The 20,254-nt window shown below is 55.0% G+C and overlaps 1 protein-coding gene across 4 annotated transcripts in view; it reads right to left on the bottom strand.

Annotated features, from left to right (window-relative positions):
- PASK (PAS domain containing serine/threonine kinase) overlaps window positions 1-20,254 on the bottom strand; it is a 38,281-nt gene that overhangs the window by 14,850 nt on the left and 3,177 nt on the right. For all 4 annotated transcript variants that reach the window (XR_012123354.1, XM_073217796.1, XM_073217795.1 and 1 more), the window contains exons 2-11: window positions 13,816-14,048; window positions 12,030-12,262; window positions 11,238-11,408; window positions 10,448-10,588; window positions 9,789-9,923; window positions 8,009-8,254; window positions 6,223-6,382; window positions 5,499-5,652; window positions 1,448-2,688; window positions 276-457 (exon numbers count right to left, since the gene is read on the bottom strand). Coding sequence is in view for 3 of the 4 variants with exons in the window: in XM_073217796.1 (XP_073073897.1) it covers window positions 276-457; window positions 1,448-2,688; window positions 5,499-5,652; window positions 6,223-6,382; window positions 8,009-8,254; window positions 9,789-9,923; window positions 10,448-10,588; window positions 11,238-11,408; window positions 12,030-12,262; window positions 13,816-13,936 (2,784 nt within the window). In the remaining variant the exon portion in view is untranslated. The remainder of the gene's footprint in view (window positions 1-275; window positions 458-1,447; window positions 2,689-5,498; window positions 5,653-6,222; window positions 6,383-8,008; window positions 8,255-9,788; window positions 9,924-10,447; window positions 10,589-11,237; window positions 11,409-12,029; window positions 12,263-13,815; window positions 14,049-20,254) is intronic.

Genomic DNA, 20,254 nt, shown 5'->3' with positions numbered 1-20,254 from the left:
CCTGACACCCTTTTTCTGTGGGCTCTCCATGCGGCCTCAACACATCAGTGCAAACTTGCACCTGTGTGGAGACGCATTCACACACTACCCTGCTCACAGGCAAGTACAGATTTAAAATCCTACGTGGGGCTAACACTTCCACAGGGTATCAGAAGGCAGCGTCAAAAGGAGGCTGCAGAGACCCTCTTCCCATCCCAGGAGAAACAGGTGCTGATGGGTAAGGGTCTCCACCGAGAAAGGCAAGGAGAACAGGTGGGGCTGCTGGCAGTACCAACCTCGCCTGGGCTGGGTGCAGGCAGCTCGGGCACAGAGTGCGCGGGGCTCAGCAGGGTGGCGGGCAGCAGGCGGGTCCGCGTGGCTGAGTCCCGGTGGCTGTGGAGCAGGTCTTTCACCAACCAGCAGCAGAACAATGCCGCGGAGCCGTGGAGCTCCACCCGCTTCACCTCAAACTGCACGCCTGCGGGGGACCAGAGCACAGCTCCATACTCAGAGGGCCCTCTGCGTGCACAGGGGACGCCACGGAGGGTAGGCAGCAAAAGGACACGCGGGCCGCAGCTCGGCTGTCCATGGGGGCAGCCAGAGGTGAGGGAGAGACCTGCGGCCGCCGGCCACCTCGGGAAAGCCCGCAGAGCCTGCCTTCACCACAGCCCTACACACTGGGGTTTACGCATCCGGGTGACAGGAACGTGGCCAGCCTCTACTGAAACCGCACACATGCCATTTAAGCTCTACACACACAAGCGTGCATAGAGCACTTGTGTGTTTATACATGTAATTTGTTTCATGGGCCTCCTGGGTATACACTAAAATGCGGCATTTTTCTGTCAGGGGGCTGGGCCTGTTACAGGTGATTTTATTTTTTTCTTCTGTTGGTTTCCTAGTATTTCTATGACTTAGTAAAGTCTAGGAAAACAGCCCTAGTAAGTCCACCACAAGAGTGACAATAAGGGAACAGATGCTAGAACTTGGACCTGTTAAAAAGTCAAGAAAACAAAAAGGGAAGTGAAAGCATCACTTCCAAAGGCAAGCCAAGGGGCCTGGTCCTCACACCCAGCCCCAGCAGGCGGCCGAGAGAGCAGAGCGGCCCGGACCCCAACGCACAGGAGTACCAGCGCAGACACCTCGGCCATGCACCTCCCCACGGCGTGACAGGCCCCCGCAGCACACAGCAGCTCCGAGAAGGGGCAGGGAGGTGCTGGGACCTCGGGATCCTGCCTTCCTAGGCACATACGCCTGGAATCCTGATTCTCAAGAGGTGAATGATGACGGCAGGCTCTTAAATACATCATCTCTGCCAAAACCAAGTGGGGGACGATGCCTCCTCAGAGCCCAGGACCAGGGAGCCCCGACACCCCACTGCTCTGCACTCTACAGGCAGCCTGACAGGGAATGCATGGGACACGCCCCAGCTGGGGACAGGGACCTCTCTCCCCGCGCTGGGACATACTCAGCTGCAAGCCGTCGCGGTGGTAGCAGCTCCCACAGTAGGTGCCCTCCTGAATGTCATGTCGCAGGCCTGCTGCCCCAGGAGTCACTGAGCTGGCCCCTCTCACAGGAGTGGAGGTGACCTGGATGCCCTGCCCGGGCTCGTACGGTGGGCACACATCCCCTGGGCTGGCCCCCAGCATGGGGGGCACGTGGCCTGGGCTCTCTCTGCCACTCCCTCCATAGTGTACAGAGGACGCTGAACAAGGTTCAGACAGCTCTGCCCGACTGTGTCCCAAACAGCGCACACGGGGCTGGAAGCGCGTGCCTGTCAGCAGCAACAGCTCTCTGTCGTCCAGGACATCTGGCCTCTGCCCGTGCAAACTGCTCAGGTCTACACCGGAGCCTCCCCGCGAAGGAGAGGGGCTGTCCAGGAGCTCAGACGTGGTACAGGGGCAGTGTGAGGAGGTGCAGTCTGTCCCCATGCTGAGGAAGAGCTCCTTGAGGTTCCAGGTAAAGGAATTCTCCTTGGCCTCTGAGGCCTCCACTTCGATCAGGCTGCCAGGGAGGTCCGTGGCTAGGGCATAGCAGGCCGAGGAGCTGCCAGAGCGGCCTCTGTGCAGGTCTCTGCCACCCAGGTTGTACAGCGACACGGGGGCAGGGAGCAGGGGCTGCTCTGCCAGGGGCAGCTCTGTGTAGGAGACGCCCTGAGGTCCCACCGAGCTCGGCTTGGACAGCTGCTCCCTGACGAAGCACGTGTGCAGCTCTTCATGGCTGCCCAAGGCTCCCTGCTCATCCAAAGCAGGCATGGGGCACAAGAGTTGCACAGTCCGGGTGGGGCCCGGGCTTCCCCGCTGTGCAGGTGCAGGTGGGTGGTGATGGGCAGCCAGCTGACAGGCAGCATCAGATCTGTGGCTTGAACTGCTGGCACTGCCCAGACCCATCTGTCCTAGCTGGGCTTCCTGGTTTAGGCCGTGTGTGTCAACACTCCTGCCCCTGTTCTCAGCTGGCCCTGGAGCTGCAGGATGTTCATGGGAAGCACCTAGTTTTGTGTCCACTGGGTCAGACCCACTTTCCCCCCGAAGGGTCTCTCGGGAGCTCCCTACTGCCAGGGGCTCCTCTTTCCCCAAGCCAGGGTTCCGCTGGTCCTGGGGCCATGACTGTTGGCTGTGGGCTGGCGGGCTTCCTTCCGGGATGTTCTGCTGGTCCTCAGATAATGACTGTTCCTGGGCTGGGGGGCATCCTTCTGGGATGCTGCCCACCCTAGAGATTGTAATACAGATGACCTAGTTACTCAAGGGCCACAGAAGGGTTAAAGGATCACATGGACCCCCCTCTATTGGACATGAGCACAAAGCATTTCACACCATAAACTATGACAGAGAAAAAAATTAAATTTTGTAACAAAATTAAAAAATAAAGCAGCAACTCACAGAATCTCCATATAAATCCACATTGAGCAGTGATTTACCAAAGAATGCCACCGAGCACGCCGGGTCATACACTCAGGGGCTAGCATGTCCCCTGAAATGAGTAAGGCATCCAGGCTGGGCAACCTCAGCCATCCACAGGGTGCCTCAGGAAGGGGGAGGAAAGGACAGCAGGGACTTGAGAGTTCCCAGCACTGCACAGGGTTAAACTTTGACCGGCTACCAATGCACCGGCCCTCACGGCCAAGGGGACACGGCTCAGAGAGGGCAGGTGCGGGCAGGAGCAGGGAGCCTCACAGGTGGGGGGCTCACTAGTGCCCAGGAGCCAGAGCACAAAGCACACACACTGAGCACGGGGCCCTAGAGGGAGAGGCCGCCACAGCCCAGGCAGGCACCCGCAGGCCTCCCCAGGGCCAGCACCCCTCCAGCTGGCCACGCCTCCGCAGTCCCACGGGACAGACTGCTGAGCACCTGCCTTATGCTGTCCAAGGCCAGAGGCCAGCACCAAGACCATCAGAATGCGGCAAACATGCCAGCCGTCTGGCAAATGGGATTGCCGAGGTCTGGAAGGAGGCAGGGCAGAGAGGAGCCCAAAGCAAGGAGGGCTCCACAGAGGAGCTGCTGGTGGAGGAAGAGCAGAGGCTTTCTGGAGCAGCTGAAGGGCAGACGAGGGTCTGCAGACCCAGGTAAAGGTCATCTGCTTCCATCCATCCATCCCATGCCAGGAGACCAGCTCTGTGCCAGTGTCCAGGGAGCTGCACGCCCCTTGCAGGGCCAGCCGAGGAGGCAGGAGGGTCTCAACCCTCTCGCCAGCAGTGCGGGCAATCCCTTTGATATGGGTGTGGGCCAGGCCTCGGGCAGGCAGGCACCCTTCGGACATGGGTGAGGTGAGGGGTCAGGCCCAGGGCGGCTCTGCACCCCACCACCTCCTTCCCTCCCCAGTGGCCAGACGCAGCAGTGTCACTGACCTCTGGCTAAGGTGGAGAGGTGAGGGTGGGGCTTTCAAGAGAGCCTTTAAGGGCAAGTGAGGCCCCTCTTCTCCCTGCCCCTCAACTGCCCCAGCTCAGCCCCAAGGCAGCAGGGCCTCCAGCAGCAGCGCCGCGGGGACCCGAGGCCCCCACCGGCTTGTTTGGGTGCTTCACTCAAGGTCTCAGCACCTGATCGACACTCTAACAATCCATTGGCTTCGGCATCAACTGCCTGAACACAACAGGGCTGAGTGCCAGGCGAACTAGGAGAGCCGCAGGGTGCACCGAGCAAGGGCACTGACCAGCGCCCGGGACCCAGCCACTCCGCATCGGGCTTCCTGCCTTCCCACGTCCCAGCCTCACTGACTATCTCAGCCTAGTTCTAGGGACGAGCCTTCACGTCTTTAGTGATGTTTAGTTGTTGAGTGAAATCCGTGAGTGGGCCAGTGAGAGTGAGGACTGGGAGGGCGACAGGCGGCAGGTGAGAGGGGGCAGTGGTCCTCCGCGGGCTGTCTATAGGCGCCAGCCAACCTCAGGTCAGCAGGCGAGCATGACCGATCCAGAGCAAACGTGGAGCGGCTTGCCCGGTGGAACTTCCTCATGGCACAACCCGAAAACAAGCTCTGGCCTGGCACCGAGGGGACTGCAGGCTGCGTGGCGCTGGACCACACCTACCGAGGAGCCGCTGCTGGGCACCCCACAAGAGGAACCCGCAAGTTACACGGCTCAGACCACAGGGGAGCGGGCAGAAGCCAGGCAGCAACCATCCATGGGGAAACTCGTCAACTGTGGAGCTGGGCACGGGTCTCGGGTGTGTGTGAGTGCATGCGTATGTGCATACATGTGCACAGTGCACACCTATCTGCGTTATAGGACCAAAAGCAGACATGCCTGAGCAAACACATGTGTCCGATGCACAGGGAAGGGGGTCCAGAAGAGCAGAGCTGGCACAGCAGCCCCTCTAGGGGAGGCAGGACACGAGCATGGGGCTTGTGCCTCTCACCACCATTCTCTTGAAATACACCTGCTCACCGGAGACATATTTTTACGTATTTCAAGAAGACTGGAAAGCACAATGCAGATCAACCTCACAGGCATGACCAAGGGCAGAAGAAGCCAGACCTAGGCATGCACAGGTCACATTCAAGGACAGGCAGCTCTGACCCCCATCCTGGTCACAGGGTCGCGAGGGGAGCTGAGCAGGAAGGAAGCGGGTGCCTCTTGGGCCAGAGCAGGGAGGGGCATGCACGCAGCAAGTCTGGCCGTTCCTGGGCGCTACGCTGCAGAGATTTTTAGAACTGAAAACACACCGAAATGCTTTGCAGAACAGGACGATAACTGAACAGTGGATTTTTTATTTCTACTTTTTCAAATTTTCCAGATTTTCTAACATGGACTTCCTCTACTCTAGATAGAATACTTTGTTATTTAAAAATGCACAAAGAGAACAGATTTTGAAGGTGAGAAAATCCTGCTGATATTAGCTCCCTGGGCCCTACACAGTTCCTGTCCACAGACAGGGAGTGTCTCACAAAGCCTGCCCTGGTCAGCCTGCTGCAGGCACCCCGAACGCTAGCCTGCCCGCCGTGTGGCTGACACTGCCCTCCAGCGAGTCCTCATCTGCCTGCCACCTGCCTCCCCCTCAGTGCACTGTCTTGCTCCCTACAGACCTTACCCCAGAGTGGGCGGAGCTGGGCAGGAGGAAGGGCGATGGCCTCCAGTGGCCGGGGCCTGGGTCCCAGTGAAGGCTTCTTGGCTTCCCACAGGCTTGAGCACCTCACCTCTCAGCAGGACACGGCCACCAGCAAGTGTGGTGTTAGCCGCTGACTCTAGCAGCAATGCCAGAAGAGAGTGTCACGCACTGGCAGGCACACCTTGCCGGGACGGGCCTCCTCTGAGCAGCAGGCGGGGGGCCCGGCTTGATCTTACAAACGCCATCAGCCCTCTCCCCACGCCTTTCTCAGTGCGTCCCACCCGACCACCTCTGGCTCCCCGCGGGCACGCTCCCAGGCCAGCAGCCTCTCTCCCCCCCGCTGTGTCCCGGCCTGCACTTGGCAGTTTCTCATTCCATTTCCTCTGTCCCCTCCCACAGGACAGCAGTGACCAGGCTGCTGGCCCACATGCTCCATTTAAAATGAAGACCGCCATTTAGCTACTGGGTCCCACACACAGGCTTGTGGTGACATCCTGGGGACTTCCAGTCCTCCTCCACGTGCCGACACATCTGTGAGGCTCCCATACATTTCCCATCCCCTAGGAACACACAGCACACAAGAGGCAGAGAGAGGGACATCAAACCACACAGACAGGGTCCCCATGGCAGCCCAGCAGCCGCTCCAGGTCACCCAGAGCCCCCTCCTCTCTCCCTGGGGCCTGGGGGCAGGGCAGCCGGGTCTCACCACCAGCTGGGCTCTGGTCCTGCTGGGGGCCCACGGTCACCTCCCCAGGCCCACTCTGGGTGGCAGTGTCCAGGCAGTCGGCCAGGTCTGGCAGTGGTAAGGAGCTGTCATATACAAGGTCCATGTATTGGCAGAAACCAGGAATCAGGAAGGTGATATTCTAGAAAACAAACATCGACATTTCAGAACTGACAAGATTTCACACTGACCACAGGTCCCACTGCCCAGTCTGGGGAGACATTGAAAATGTGAAGAAGCCTCCAGAAGAGGTAGGAAAGACCCTGGGTCCAGTTCCTTCTGACAGCCCCAAAGCCCCTCTGAGGCTCGGCATGGAATTCATTATTTCCCCTTTTTCTTATGAAAAAGACAGTACTAACGCACTCTGAAGCCAGTTACACTAACACCTACTGGTTTCCATGGACACATCAGCTTCCACCCCATGTTCTCCTTCAGCCTAGAGCACGTCTGCGAAGTGCACCTAAATCAAGTCTCAGGGACGTGCACCCCAGTGCAAAGGAGAAGAGCCCAGGCACAGGGTCCAACCACGGCTGCAGCGTGAAGGGCCCGGCCCAGGAGCTGCACGAGCGAATGTCCTGCACAGGAGACCCACGAGCAGCCCCCACTCCTGCTGGCCGGGCAGCCGCGAGCCCGGAACACACCCGCTCCCTGGGGGGCCCGGCACCCTCGGCCTTCCCGTGGGACTCTTCATCCAGAAACTATGCTAGACGTGTTTTCATGAACTACAACCAAACCTCGTTTGGTTCAGCATAACTAAAAGTCAGCTTACTTGCTTCCTGTTCTTTTTATCAGAGGACAGAGAGGGGCCTGTTTCTGGAGCCTCAAAAAGAGGTGAAAACAGGCTAGCTGTCTCAGGGCGTGGGATCAGCACGGCAGGAGGGCCAGGACGGAACGGCTGCTGCCGCACCTGCAGAGGCCTGTGGTGGCCAAGGCGCTTGGGAAAGGCTTCAGGGTTCCTGTACCCAGGAGCCAGGCCCGTCAGGGTGGGGCCGCTTGGCCTCAAGAGCAACGTGCCACACAGCAGCCCCTCCTTCCCCCAGGACCCTCCTCCATCAAGTGGGGGCCTGAGTCCCCTCCCCAGGGGCCCAGAAGACCGCAGGGACCAAGGAGGGGCACTCCAAGGTGGCCCTTGGAGCCCGGTCACCAAGCTCTTGGAGGGGGTCCTGACGTTGGCCCCAGCCATGGTCCCCACTGGCCAAACACACGAGCGGATGAGCCCAGGGAGGACACAACCCCAGCCGACCACACATGGAACGGGATGAGCTGTCCTACTAAGCTCGGTCCAAAGGCAGACTTGTGTCAAAAATACATGACTGCTGTGTTTTAGCCACTAAGCTTGTGATAGTTTGGACTGCTTAGCAGTCTTAGATAAGAAAAAAGGGAGTCGACACCCCTGGGGGGCCTGGCTCCTGGGATGTGGAGACTTCCACCTCCCTGTGTTCAAGGAATTTTGAGAAAGCTCATCAGGGAAGAAGGTCATAGAACACCTCCCCTGCCCCGACCACGGCCCCCAGGACAGTCAGAGGAGGTGAGGACAGGCCTCTCCTGGGGCAGCTGGTCGCATACAACAAATGCCAGGGGCTCTGGAGAAAGCCCAGAGGGACACAGAACACTGGATGCGGGCCCAGAGAAGCACATGCAGGCGGGCTGGGGGGGCCCTGCTGGACCAAAGACGTGGAGGCACAAGGCGCAGGACCAACACGCCCCCTCGTGGTCTGAGCAGACCAGCTTCCCTGCAAGGCACACACTCTGGCAGCCCAGAGCGCACCTTGCCCAGGAGCTCCGTCTTCCCATAACCAAACAGCGCCAGTGCGAAGCTGTGGTTGATGCCGTAGATGGTGCCATCGGGCAGCAGGGTGATGAGGCCACTGACAGTGGAGAAGACCCACACAGAGGCCCGGTATGCCGGCCTGCCTTCTGCCTCCCCGCCACTTGGTTCGGATTTCAGTTTCAAGCTCAGGGGGAAGGTGGTGCCATCCCTGGCCCTTCCAACAGACCTCTGAATCTTGAGATTCTGAAAGAAAGACACACCGCCGAGCTGTAGCAGCATCACGGGGCCCAGCTCTGAGTGTTTGCTGCTTGGAGTAAGACCCACCCCACGCCCCTGGGACACCCGATGCCCACGCCACTCTTTCTCCATCTGCCTGCACCCCACCTTCGCCCCGGGAGCCAGAGCCCTGACCTGGAGCCATGACTGGGGCAGGGGACACAGTCCGGCAGCTGCCCCCCCACTCCACAGCAGCCCCAGGGCGGCACACCCAGGGCAATGGAGGAAGGCGCCAGGACTGGACTGGCATCTGGTCCCTCACTCCATCCTCCCTCCTCCAGCCCCGGGGGCAGCAGCTGCCTGCCGCTACTGGCCATCCCCCGTCTGCCTCAAGTCCTTGCATATGGTTCACTGCCTTCAGTACCTGGAATGTATCCCATTTCCTCAGCACAGCTTGACTGAAGCAGTGTTCCTAACCAAAGGCTTTGAGGGCTTTCTCCCTTACTGGCTTCATAAGACGGCAAGCTGGCCAGAGCCTGTGCCCATCCCTCACCCATCCCACCTGCCCCTCTGTTTAGGGGTGCAGCCTGTACGACTCGAGGCATACAGGGGCCTGTGTCCTAGGCACGCGCCTGCATGTGCGGGAGCTCCTGCTTCACCAGAACAGGTCAGAACCAGTGACCCCCGTCAGCCCTGTCTCCTCGGCCCTGGGGGTGTGGGGTGGCTCCCGTATGTGGCTGTCCCAAACATGCAGAGAATACGCTCACATGTGCCCTCCAGCGCATGTCCCTCAGGTAGGGCCTGGCGTGGTCAGAGGTCTGCTTGTGTGCAGATGGAACAGACACTGCCAAACACTGTCCCAAATCGGTTGTACTAAAGGATGCTCCCACCAGCCCTGGGGGCCAAGAGGCTACGGCTTTAGGAAAGATTAAAAGGCACAGAGAAAATAAGGGCTGGGGAGGGGCTTCCAATCAAGCCGGAAGACTGAAAGCAGCAAACGAACAGCTCCAGAGCCTCTGCTCTCAGCTTGAGGCCAGAGAGCCAGGGGTGCCAACGGGGTCCGGAAGGGGTCTTGTTTCTTGCAGCGGCAGAGCCTACCGGTCAAACACAGCTGTCCGGCCTGGCACTTGGGAGGATTCAGCTGTTAACGAACCTCCACCCACACCCCAAACCTCCACTGTCCCCTAAAGCTGCCCACCATCCCCCTTCTGGCCCTCCACCTGCCTGAGGGGAGCCCCGTCAGCCATCCTCCCTGCCCCTCGTGGCCCCCAGACCGCTCCACAAAAAGGGACACCACAGGTGCCCCCTGCATGCTCCAAGGGGAGGACCGAGGGGACAGCACAGTCAGCTGGGGAGCCACACAGGCTCTGACCCTTGGTCACAGGCTCAGATCCCAGAGTGTTCTCGTCGGTCCAGCCCCACCGTCCCATGGGGGACACTCCTGCTGTCAGGAAGCCCAGTCTATGTCTCCAGCTCTAAGAGCCTGATGCCACCAGAGCAACAGACTCCAGTGGCCACTGGCCCAGCCACAGCCACGTGCTGCAGCAGGCAGGGGTCCTACCTTCGGGATGTGCTCGCCAGGAGGCGGGAGCTGCACAGAAGAGATCAGGTCTGTGATGGGCTGCCCGGTCACTTCCTCCCCGGATGCATACCCGTGCAGATGAGCAAAAAGAGTGTCGCATGATGTTATGGTTCCCTTGGAGGAAAAACCAGTGTTTTCAGTGATACAGTACAAGTTTCTTGCATGTCAGCTTTAAACTTCACGAAGCCTGAAGCGCTCAAAGCAAGACCACTCACATGCCCCATTCCCCAAGCACGAGAGGAGGCAAGCGCCTGTCAAGGATGCACCCTCCCCCTCTTGCCGGGTGTACCCGCACTACTGGCTCCCCAGGGCGTTCCGCAGAGGCCCCGCACCCAAGAGCCACTGATCACAAGAGCCACCCCCACGGCCACGGCCTGCGTTTGAGCACTGCCTGCCAGCCACCGCTCTGCATACGTCACCTCACTGACGGGTGAGGCAACCCTGTGAGTGGGTGCGATTGTATCCTGATTCACAGCCGAGGCCTGGGATAGTCAGGTCCCTGCCCAAGCGCACACTTTCAGCAAGAGGCGCAGCCCTCAGAGCCCTCCCTCAAGGCTCCCAGTGGGAACACGGTTTGCACTGGGAGGGGTGGCACGTGGTGAAGCCACGTGCCGCTGAGAAACTGAACACAAACTCACATTGCTCTGGAAAGCCACCCAGGCCGAGAGCCTCTCCACAGGCTCCAGCACGACCACACAGCACAAGCTATGTTCCTGCCTCACCCTCTTCATCCACACGGAGACTGGGACCTTCTCCCCACTGCGGCTCAGGACATCCACCTGTGGGCAGAGAGGGGCCCACGCCTGGCTGGGGGCTGCCACCAAGTCCCCCGGGGCCCCGGCAGGGTGTCTGGACCCCTGCTCAGCTGCCTCACACTTCAGAAGTCGACCAACTACGAAGCAAGGCGTCTGACGCTCAGCCTTTCAATCTCTGTGCACACACTCTCTCAGAAGAGAACCTTCCGTCCTCAGCTTCCCAGAGACACAGCAGGAAAAGCTTGGCAGCGCTTAAGGAGGCGGGCCCAGTGCGGGGCCGCCAGCGCTCCTCTGGGAGCCAGTCCTGAGCAGGCAGCTTTCTCGGTTCTTCTGGTGCCTGCGGTTCCGGGCTCGGCACCACAGAGCTGGTCAGGGGGGTGTCGGGCGGGAGACGTCACAGGGGGAGGCTCAACGCCCCAGGAAACCCTCCCAGCCACGTGGCCCCTCCAACCGAAACCAGACAGAAGGTGGGGACGTGAACTCATGCTGCCCAGGTGGCAGCCTGCAGGTCTGCCAAACGCAGGTCAGTCCCCTCCAGCATCCTGCACCGCCCTCATGCCAAGCCCCGGCAACACCGCTCCTGTCCCTCTGACGCCTGCTGCCCACCACCCAGCTGCTCCTGCCACTGAGGTGGCCGGCAACCGGCTGCGCTGTCAGTGAGCTCTGCACTCACCACTGTGCCGAACACGAGGGCAGCGCGGCCGTCAGCCTCCAGGTGCTCCTCGCTGAGGGCCTCTACCATGTCAGAATCTGGCTTCAGGAAGAACTGTGTGAGCTTCTGGCCAATCAGGTCATGGCTGCTGTACCCCAGCAGCTGGCAAGCTTTGTCACTGGCAACCAGGATCTGCAGGTGGCAGAGAGGGGCATAAGCACCACCAGAGCTGAGGAGAAGGTGGCACGGGCCCCAGGGATGGTCCAGAGACCCGGCCTCCCGCAGTGTTCTGCGGTGGCTGAGCTCACAGCAGGAGCACCCACGGGTCTTCTGGGATCTCGAGGGCATGGAAACAAGAACGTCCATGGGTCAGTGCACTGGATGTTGCCAGAACCGGAAACACATGTCCTCCACCTGCCGAGGCGGGCACGCCATGCCATCACAACCATGCAGAAGACATGAGGGCTATACCACACTTCCTACCCATCTGCCCGTGTCAGTTATTTGTATATAAATGGGTGTTACACAAACACATGTAATTCAGATACTGAGCACCCACCCTTATTTAGCTAAGCAGCACGTTGGCACGAGTCAAGAATGTGCTTCATCCCCTTTCCTTCAGTCTGTCTTGATAAGGACTCAAATGGTTTTAGTTGATTCATACTTAGGTCTCCAAATTCATCCCTTTCACTACTATGCAGGCAAAGCCAGGCATTTTCTAATTGCACTTTAAACACTAATTCCTCTGTTTGGGGTTATAGGGTGAAGGCACAGACCCCAACTCACAGCTGGGTCACAGATCGAAGCAAATACCTCTGTGGTCTTGGCGTCCACAATGAACACAGCCTTGTTCGGGTTATACATGGGGGACGGGAGCAGGGGCGTAGACCACCCCGAGGACAAGCCTCCCGGCGGGGAGCAGCAGGATGCGCTGCCCAGCGACCCCGCCAGGGCCACTGGCTCAGGAGCAGCCACGCAGTGCGGTCTGCTTGTGCAGATATTCTGGGCCGCCAATGATGACAGGCAGTAGGAGCTCCATCTGTCTTCTGGAAAGAGAAGGAAAGGAAGCTTTAGCCCTCATATGGCTGCCAGGGTCTCGCTTCTGAAACACACAAAGCGTTCAGGCCCTGCCCCCAGCGCCTGCAAAAGGAACCCAGGGTTACATGAACCTGCAGGGTTGATTCACACCCTGGTAGTCTGAATGGTCCCAGAGTCCACCTAAGCCACCACCAGGTGCCTTGTGGCCATGGAGACATGCCCCATCTGAAGCACAAATGGCCCCAGGGTAACATTTCTGAGTAGGTAATACTCTGAGGCCCCTCCGGCGCCCTCTCCAAGGGGTGCCCTCACCTGCCGTCCTCTCCAGCTATTGCCCAATCCGTCACTTGTTCCTGGAAAGTCCCAAATTCAAGAGCTACCTATTGTCTCCCCCACCTCCTTTCCATCCCCCACTTACTGTCCCATTCGCCCTGCTGTTCCAGAAAATCTACTCCCCCTCCCCTGCCCCCAGCAACCCTGGGCACCGAGGGCCTCCTCAGCCACTGCCCCCAGCAGAGCAGCCCCACTCGCCTTCCTGACCCCTCACCAGAGCAGGGCCCCACGCTCAGCCTCAGCACTCTGCTTCGTCCTACCCACTCCTTGTGGCTTTAAGAACACTTCCCACAGGAATGTGCTGACAGCCCACACCGGCACCTGAGCCCCGACCCCTCCCGGGGGCCCGGCTGCCTACTGCCCTCTTTCTCATCTCAGTTAACGTCAATTCCGCCCTTCCAAGCACAGACCTGACTCTTCCCTCCCTTCCCTCTGAGTCCTTCATCAAGGACACTCCGACCTTCTCAGTTCATGGGCCTGCTCAGGCCGTTTCCTGCAGCAGGGAACCCGCCCCCTTCTGCCTTGGCCCTCCTCTTCCCAGGCAGCCAGACCCAAGGCTCGGCCCCTCCTTGCACCTCAGGACAGGCCCCGGGCGGCCAGCTCTGTCCCACCAGGCGGAGCCATCATCGTCCTCCTCGTCCTTGTCCTTCCCCATCCATCCACCTCCTCCCCCTCCCTGCAGGACAGGTCCCACCTGCTTCCCCTGCAGCCCCTCCCTCAGGCTCCAGGCCACCTGGGTGCTGAGGCACCCAGGAGTGATTGGGCAGGTGACAGGAGGCGACCGGCAGCTGTCCACTCAGCCCGGGACACTGCTGCCTGCTGCCCGCCACCTACATGTGAGGTCGGCTGTGCTCAAGTCTGGGTGACTGTCCATGTCAGGGAGGAAAGCGTGAACTGCAACATGGTCAGTAAATATTTAGAGCTAATTTAGCAAAACTGGATTTTGCTTGCCATGCAGCCCAGGACAGCATCTCACACTGTCTGATACAAGAAATAATGTTTTGCTCTAATTTGCCCCTGAAACATGGCAGTGAATTCCAACATGGCCTAAAAAGGAGAGTATTGTGCCTAAGAATCACAGAAGAACAAGTCCGGCAGGGAGGGTCCAGCCACGTGGGCCGAAACAAGCCATCTTCCAGCAAGAACAGAAAAACCGAACAGAGCCAAAGGTGATTCCACGTGTTCACTTTCAATGCTGGCGCCACAGTGACCCGGCGGGGGGGGTTACCAGAGAGAGCCATCCTGCTCTGGCAGAGTTTTGAAAGCCCATTCCTTCTGCTCAGGTGTCTGTTGGCCAAGGACGAGGGCTTGCTGGGCTCAGGGGTGGTCAGGGCCGCGGGGCTCTCCATCGGAGCCGGCAGGGACAGGCTCCTGCACAGGCGCCGCTGGTCCGGGTCAAAGGCCGCTGAGCCTCTGTCCTCCAGGGAACGGCTGTCAGAACACAGTGCGCCCACTCAACATCTGCAAGAACAAAAAAGCGTTTTAACGTATTAATTCTTTGCAAGTCTGAGTTAAGCTCAGCCCAAAGACCCGCCCACCCAACTGCCATTCTGGGTCAGAACTCACAAAGCGAGGGCGGCCGGGACAAACGTGTGCTGAAAGCAGCTCTTGGGGAAACGCATGGGAGAGACGCCAAGGAGAAGGCAAACGCGGGGAACCAGAGCAGAGAGGGAGGTGCCGCAAAGCAGGCAGGAGGCAGGCCCCAGGTCCCCACCAGCTGAAAGCACCCCAGGCCCCAGAGGAGCGCGACAGGGCCGCGGAATCCGCTGCCATGTGCGGCTGCTCACCACTCGGCCCCAGCTTTCCCCGAACCCAGGCAACCGAGCAGCTGCACTATATCATCATCGACCCCAGAAACAGACCACATATGCACAGCGGCTCACAGAGGCTGGGGGAAGCAGCGCAGCACCCAGCGTGGTGAGGCCTTGGGCAGGTGGTGACCTTCCAGTGGCAGTGCCTTCATATGTGCAATGTGGGCCATAACAGTCACACTGCACCTCCCTCCCTCAAGGACCCAAGACCCCAGCTGGGACTGGCGCACTGTGAACGCTTCCTAGGTGGAGTCTGCTGGTTTGACATGGGTTAGAATAGCTAGTCAGGGTGAATGTGCCCTGTACAAAAGCTAGTTCAAGATGAGATTAAGAACAAAAGATAAAAGTTCTGGAAAAAAGTAAGAATAAGAATATAGTGGATAACTTTGAGTGGCCTTACATTTCAGAACAACTAGATCTTGCAAATATTTCACTTCTATGGCATCTCTGAGCTGCCTGAAAAGTAAGTTGAAAGCTGACCTGAAGCCGTAACTCTGAGAATGAGCGCTCCCAAGGAGGAGGGAGGCCCCTAGGTTCCTAAAAACAGCCAGGGACCCGTGAGGAAGGCAGTGGGGCCCTAACTCAGGAGCACCCGGCTCTGGCCAACGCAGTCCTCTGGGAAGCAAGGCGCCCCAGCACAGTCCTGAGGTCCTCCAAAGACTAAGACCAGCCGGATATGCTCTCTTACAGTCAAGCAGACAAGGAAAACCGCTACTAGGAGAGTCCACAGAAAAACCAGATTCAGACACACAGGAATATTAGGGATTAGAAATACTTGTGTATGTTTAAAAATACAAAAGATGGAGTCACAAAAATGGGCAAGCAGGTTTCTCAAAACTAACCAGATTTGAAGAGTCAAGCCAGCTTTTTGGAAATCAAATTTTTAAGTTTCAGCATGTAATTAAAACTTCCCCACAATGGAAATTCTAGGTCCTAGATTTGGCTTCACTGGTGAATTCTATCAGACACGTGAGAAAGAAATAGCATCAATATTACATAAACACTTCTTGAAATTAAAAAAGGAGGGAACAAACCAGCCCAGTTTTTGAGGCCAGAATTTTCCTGATACCAAAACCAGACAAAGGTGTTGCTAGAAAGAAAAACTACAGGCCGCCAGCTCATGCACAGAGAGGACAAGGTCCCTGACAAAAGGGAAGGTCGGCCCAGCAGCAAGCCAGCAGCAGCGAGGAACGGGCAGCGCAGGGCTTCCTTGGGAGGGTCGGGGGGTGATTAACGTTTGAAAATCAACACGATCCACCCTATCAATAGGCCAAAGAGGAAAAACAGGAAGAAAAATCACACAATCATATGAACTGATGCAGGAAAAAGCATTTGACAAAATCCAATACCCCTTCATGAGAAAAAATACTCAGCAATCTGGAATTGAGAATTCCTCACCTGGTAATGAGCACATATAGAAACCTACTGCTAGCAGCACTCCTAATGGGGAGAAGCTGAACGCTCTCCCGAGGTCAGACACAGGGTGCAGTGGTCCACTCTGCCCCTTCTACTCAGCACTGTCCTGGAGGCCGCAGCCCACCCGGAAGGCAGGAAAAAGAAACAAAAAGCACTCATCCTGTAATGGAGGGCACAGACCCGACCGAAGCGAGTCACAGAAAACCTGACCATATACATAGAAAGTCCTAAGGATTCATAAGAAGATTGACACAATTTTCTTAAAAGAAGGTGGCAGGTAAAGGTTTTGAACAGTACGTTAACCAGAGAAGACACACAAATTGCAAAGAAGCACATGAGAAAATGTTTGAACTTCTTAGTAATCAGGGAAATGCAAGTTAAACCCACAATTAACTATCAGCACACAACCAGTAGGGCGGCTGAGTTAAGAAGAACGGAAACCTGAGTGTCGTAAGGATGGGGGGCAGCTGGAACTCCCCTCTGCTGCTGCTGGGAATGTGCAATGGTATATCCACACACTTTGGGAAGCCGTGTGCCAGGGGCCTGAGGACACAGTAATGCACTGCTAGGCACCCACTCAAAAGAAAGGAAAGCACACGTCCACACAGACTCCCACACGTATGTTTACAACAGCTTTATCCCTACTAGCCCCAACCTGGACACAACCCACATGTCCAGCCACAGAACAGGAAAGCAAATGGAAGTGTCCCACACAGAGGGACCCTACTTAGCAATAAAATTAATGAACTGGAAATAAAAACAATGGCATGGATGAATCTCAGAACCATCACAACGCGCCAGGGCAGCCAGACACTAAGGACCACAGCCTGCAGGACTCCAGTGACCCCGAGACAGACCTGGCCTAAGGGACGCCAAGCAGAGCCGCGGCTGTCCGGGGCTAGTGCAGATTGGGCAGGGAGGTCGACCGAGAAAGAGCACAAGGAGAGGACTTAGGGTGACCAAAGCGCTCTCGGACCCGATGATGGTTGTGACTGCCGGGTTGTATATATGTCGCTGTACTCACTGACCTATGTACTTAACGCTGGCACATTTTTATGTGCGTAATTTATATCTCAGCCACATTAATTTCAGTGTCAGTAGATGGCTAAGACAGGCAGGTAGTCACAACCAAAAAGAAAATTAGTGAATTGAAAGATACACTGGAACAAATAACCCAGAAAGCAACACAGAGAAATGAAAACATAAAAATATGAGAGAGAAGAGATAGGAACTGAGATGACCCAAAATCTGATTGGAGACACAGTGGAGGAAGAAACATTGGAACACAGGAGAATGAACCACCTTCAATAACAAAGAAACGAACCCATAGATCCAGGCCCTGGGAAGCACTCAGGCGGCCATGTGTGAAGACTCAGTGCGCTCTACGGTGCCGACGTGTTTGGGAAGGAGTGACCGAACTGATCAAAGGGACAGCAAAAGGCTGTCACATATGGACACCTGATGTGTCACTGAGGACTTCTACTTCTCCCTGAAGAAATACAGGCCATTCACAAGGGAAACAAAAGCAAAGATGAACAAGTGGGACTACATCAAACTAAAAAGCTTCTGTACAGCAAAGGACACCATGAGTAGAACAAAAAGGTCCCCTACAGTACGGGAGAATATATTCATAAATGACAGATCCGATAAAGGGTTGACATCCAAAATATATAAAGAGCTCACGCACCTCAACAAAAGGCAAATAATCCAATTAAAAAATGGGCAGAGGAGCTGAACAGACAGTTCTCCAAAGAAGAAATTCAGATGGCCAACAGGCACATGAGAAGATGCTCCATATCGCTAGTCATCAGAGAAATGCAAATTAAAACCACAATGAGATATCACCTCACACCAGTTAGGATCTCCACCATCCAAAAGACAAATAACAAATGTTGGCGAGGTTGTGGAGAAAGGGGAACCCTCCTACACTGCTGGTGGGAATGTAAATTAGTTCAACCATTGTGGAAAGCAGTATGAAGGTTCCTCAAAAAACTCAAAATAGAAATACCATTTGACCCAGGAATTCCACTCCTAGGAATTTACCCTAAGAATGCAGCAGCCCATGCACTGATGGACAGTGAGTGCGTTGGGGTATGGGTGGGGACTTGATAATATGGGTAAATGTAGTAACCACATTGTTTTTTCATGTGGAGCCTTCATAAGAGTGTATATCAATCATACTTTAATAAAAAAAAATCTTTTTTAATGCAGCAGCCCAGTTTGAAAAAGACAGATGCACCCCTATGTTTATCACAGCATTATTTGTAATAGCCAAGAAATGGAAGCAACCTAAGTGTCCATCAGTAGATGAATGGATAAAGAAGATGTGGTACATATGCACAATGGAATATTATTCAGCCCTAAGAAGAAAACAAATCCTACCATTTGCAACAACATGGATGGAGCTAGAGGGTATTATGCTCAGTGAAATAAGCCAGGTGGAGAAAGACAAGGAACAAATGATTTCACTCATCTGTGGAGTATAAGAACAAAGCAAAAACTGAAGGAACAAAACAGCAGCAGAATCACAGAACCCAAGAATGGACTAACAGTTACCAAAGGGAAAGGGACTGGGGAGGATGGGTGGGAAGGGAGGGATAAGGGGGGAAAAGGGGCATTATGATTAGCACACATAATGTAGGGGGTGGGGGGCACAGGGAAGACAGTATAACACACAGAAGACAAGTAGTGATTCTATAGCATCTTACTACGCTGATGGGCAGTGATTGTAATGGGGTATGTGGTGGTGAGACAGGGACCGTGGGTGTAATCAGAGCAGGGTGAGGGCCTCTGGAAAAAGCAAGGCAGGATATTTACAGTCAGAGCAATGTACCTACATGCAAGGAAACCCCTCTACTAAAACTCTGTGTTAAACATTCAGCTCTGGAGTCATTCTTCAGTGAGATTAGCTGGTGTACCCCAGATATAGAAGAGTAGCACATGTTTATTTTATGCTAATCACATAATCATGTATAAAATTCACTTTACATGCTAAAAGGCCCAGGCCTATGTGCTGTCTTTCCTCCTTCAGACCTGATGAAGTGGTTTTGCAAAACTGGGCAAACTAATTTAGCATGCAAGCCCAACCATAACACAGTAAAAGGTAAGAAGGATTCCATCTTTACGGGTAAGACTGCACTTCACTTACTCTTTAGCAAACAATACCTCAGCCCACCTTGGGGGCTGAGCAGGTGGCCTTGTTTCATTGTCCCCAGACCAAGATGCTGGTATCTCAGGGAGAAAACAGAGCAGGAAGTTACTTGTATCAAGTTAATTCTAATATTCTAGGACTACTTAGTAAGTCCACACCCCTAAACTTTTTCTCATGTTCTCGAAAAATCCTCAACTGCCTATAAAACCCCCTAGCCAGCGAACCACTACGGACTCTCTGGTCCCCTCCTGGCGTGAGCCGGAGCTCTGTCTTCTCACTTTATCTCTAAATAAAAGCCTATACCTTGCTCTCCTACCTTGAGCGTTTGTGAAGCTCATTCTTCGACTTCATGAACAAGAACCCCGGCATCAGTGGGGACTTGATAATAGGGGAAGTCTAGTAACCATAATGTTGCTCATATAATTGTACATTAATGATAGCAAAATAAATAAAAAATAATAAGAAGTACAGGCCATTCACAGTCACACAAAGGTGCTGTGGCAACTCGTCTCCCAAATGGGAAACAACGAAAACAGAGCTATGCACACATCCTGAGCAAAAATCAGTCCCCAGACTTAATCTCCGTAAGTCAAAACACTGAACTTTTAGAAGGAAATTGGGAAGACTTTCTGTAAGACTTTAGGTTGGGCAAGTTTTCTTAAGACACAGAAAGCTCTAGCTTTTTAAAAAATAACACTGATAAATTTGAAGTCGCTAATGTCTGTTCACAAAATATATAAAGAAATGAAGTAAGTCACAACTTGGGAGGAGATATTTGCCACATATATAATCAGAGAATTAGTATCCAAGATAGTTTAAAATGTCAATAATTTTTTAAAATTTTTTTAAATTTAAAGACACAGGCCAACAGAAAAATGGATGAGAAAGAAACAAGAATTTCACAGAAGAGGTCACCCTAGTGGCCAATAAACCTATGATGAAGGGCTTAACTTTTATTAGCATAATCATGACTATTTTATATCTATTAAATCAGCGAAAATTAAGAATTCTAATAATACCCCATGTTGATAAAGATGTGGCTCCACAAGAAAATGATACAATGTCTTTAGAAAACAATTTAAGTCAAATATCCACCTACTCTAACAGTATATTCTACTCTTAGACTTAAAAGTCTATAGAAATCCTTGTCACTCAAGAATGTTCAGGGCAGCATGGTTCACAATAGTAAGAGAAAAAAAGGAAAAGAATAGGACACAACATTCATCAACAAGAAAACAGATTTTAAATTCTGGTATATTCATGCTATCAATTACAGCAGTGAAAACAAC

The sequence above is a fragment of the Manis javanica genome, chromosome 12 (genome assembly GCF_040802235.1).
Source record: "Manis javanica isolate MJ-LG chromosome 12, MJ_LKY, whole genome shotgun sequence".
Taxonomy (NCBI): Eukaryota; Metazoa; Chordata; class Mammalia; order Pholidota; family Manidae; genus Manis; species Manis javanica.
The sequence above is the reverse complement of the archived record's forward strand: the minus strand, read 5'-3'. Positions and strand labels throughout refer to the sequence as shown.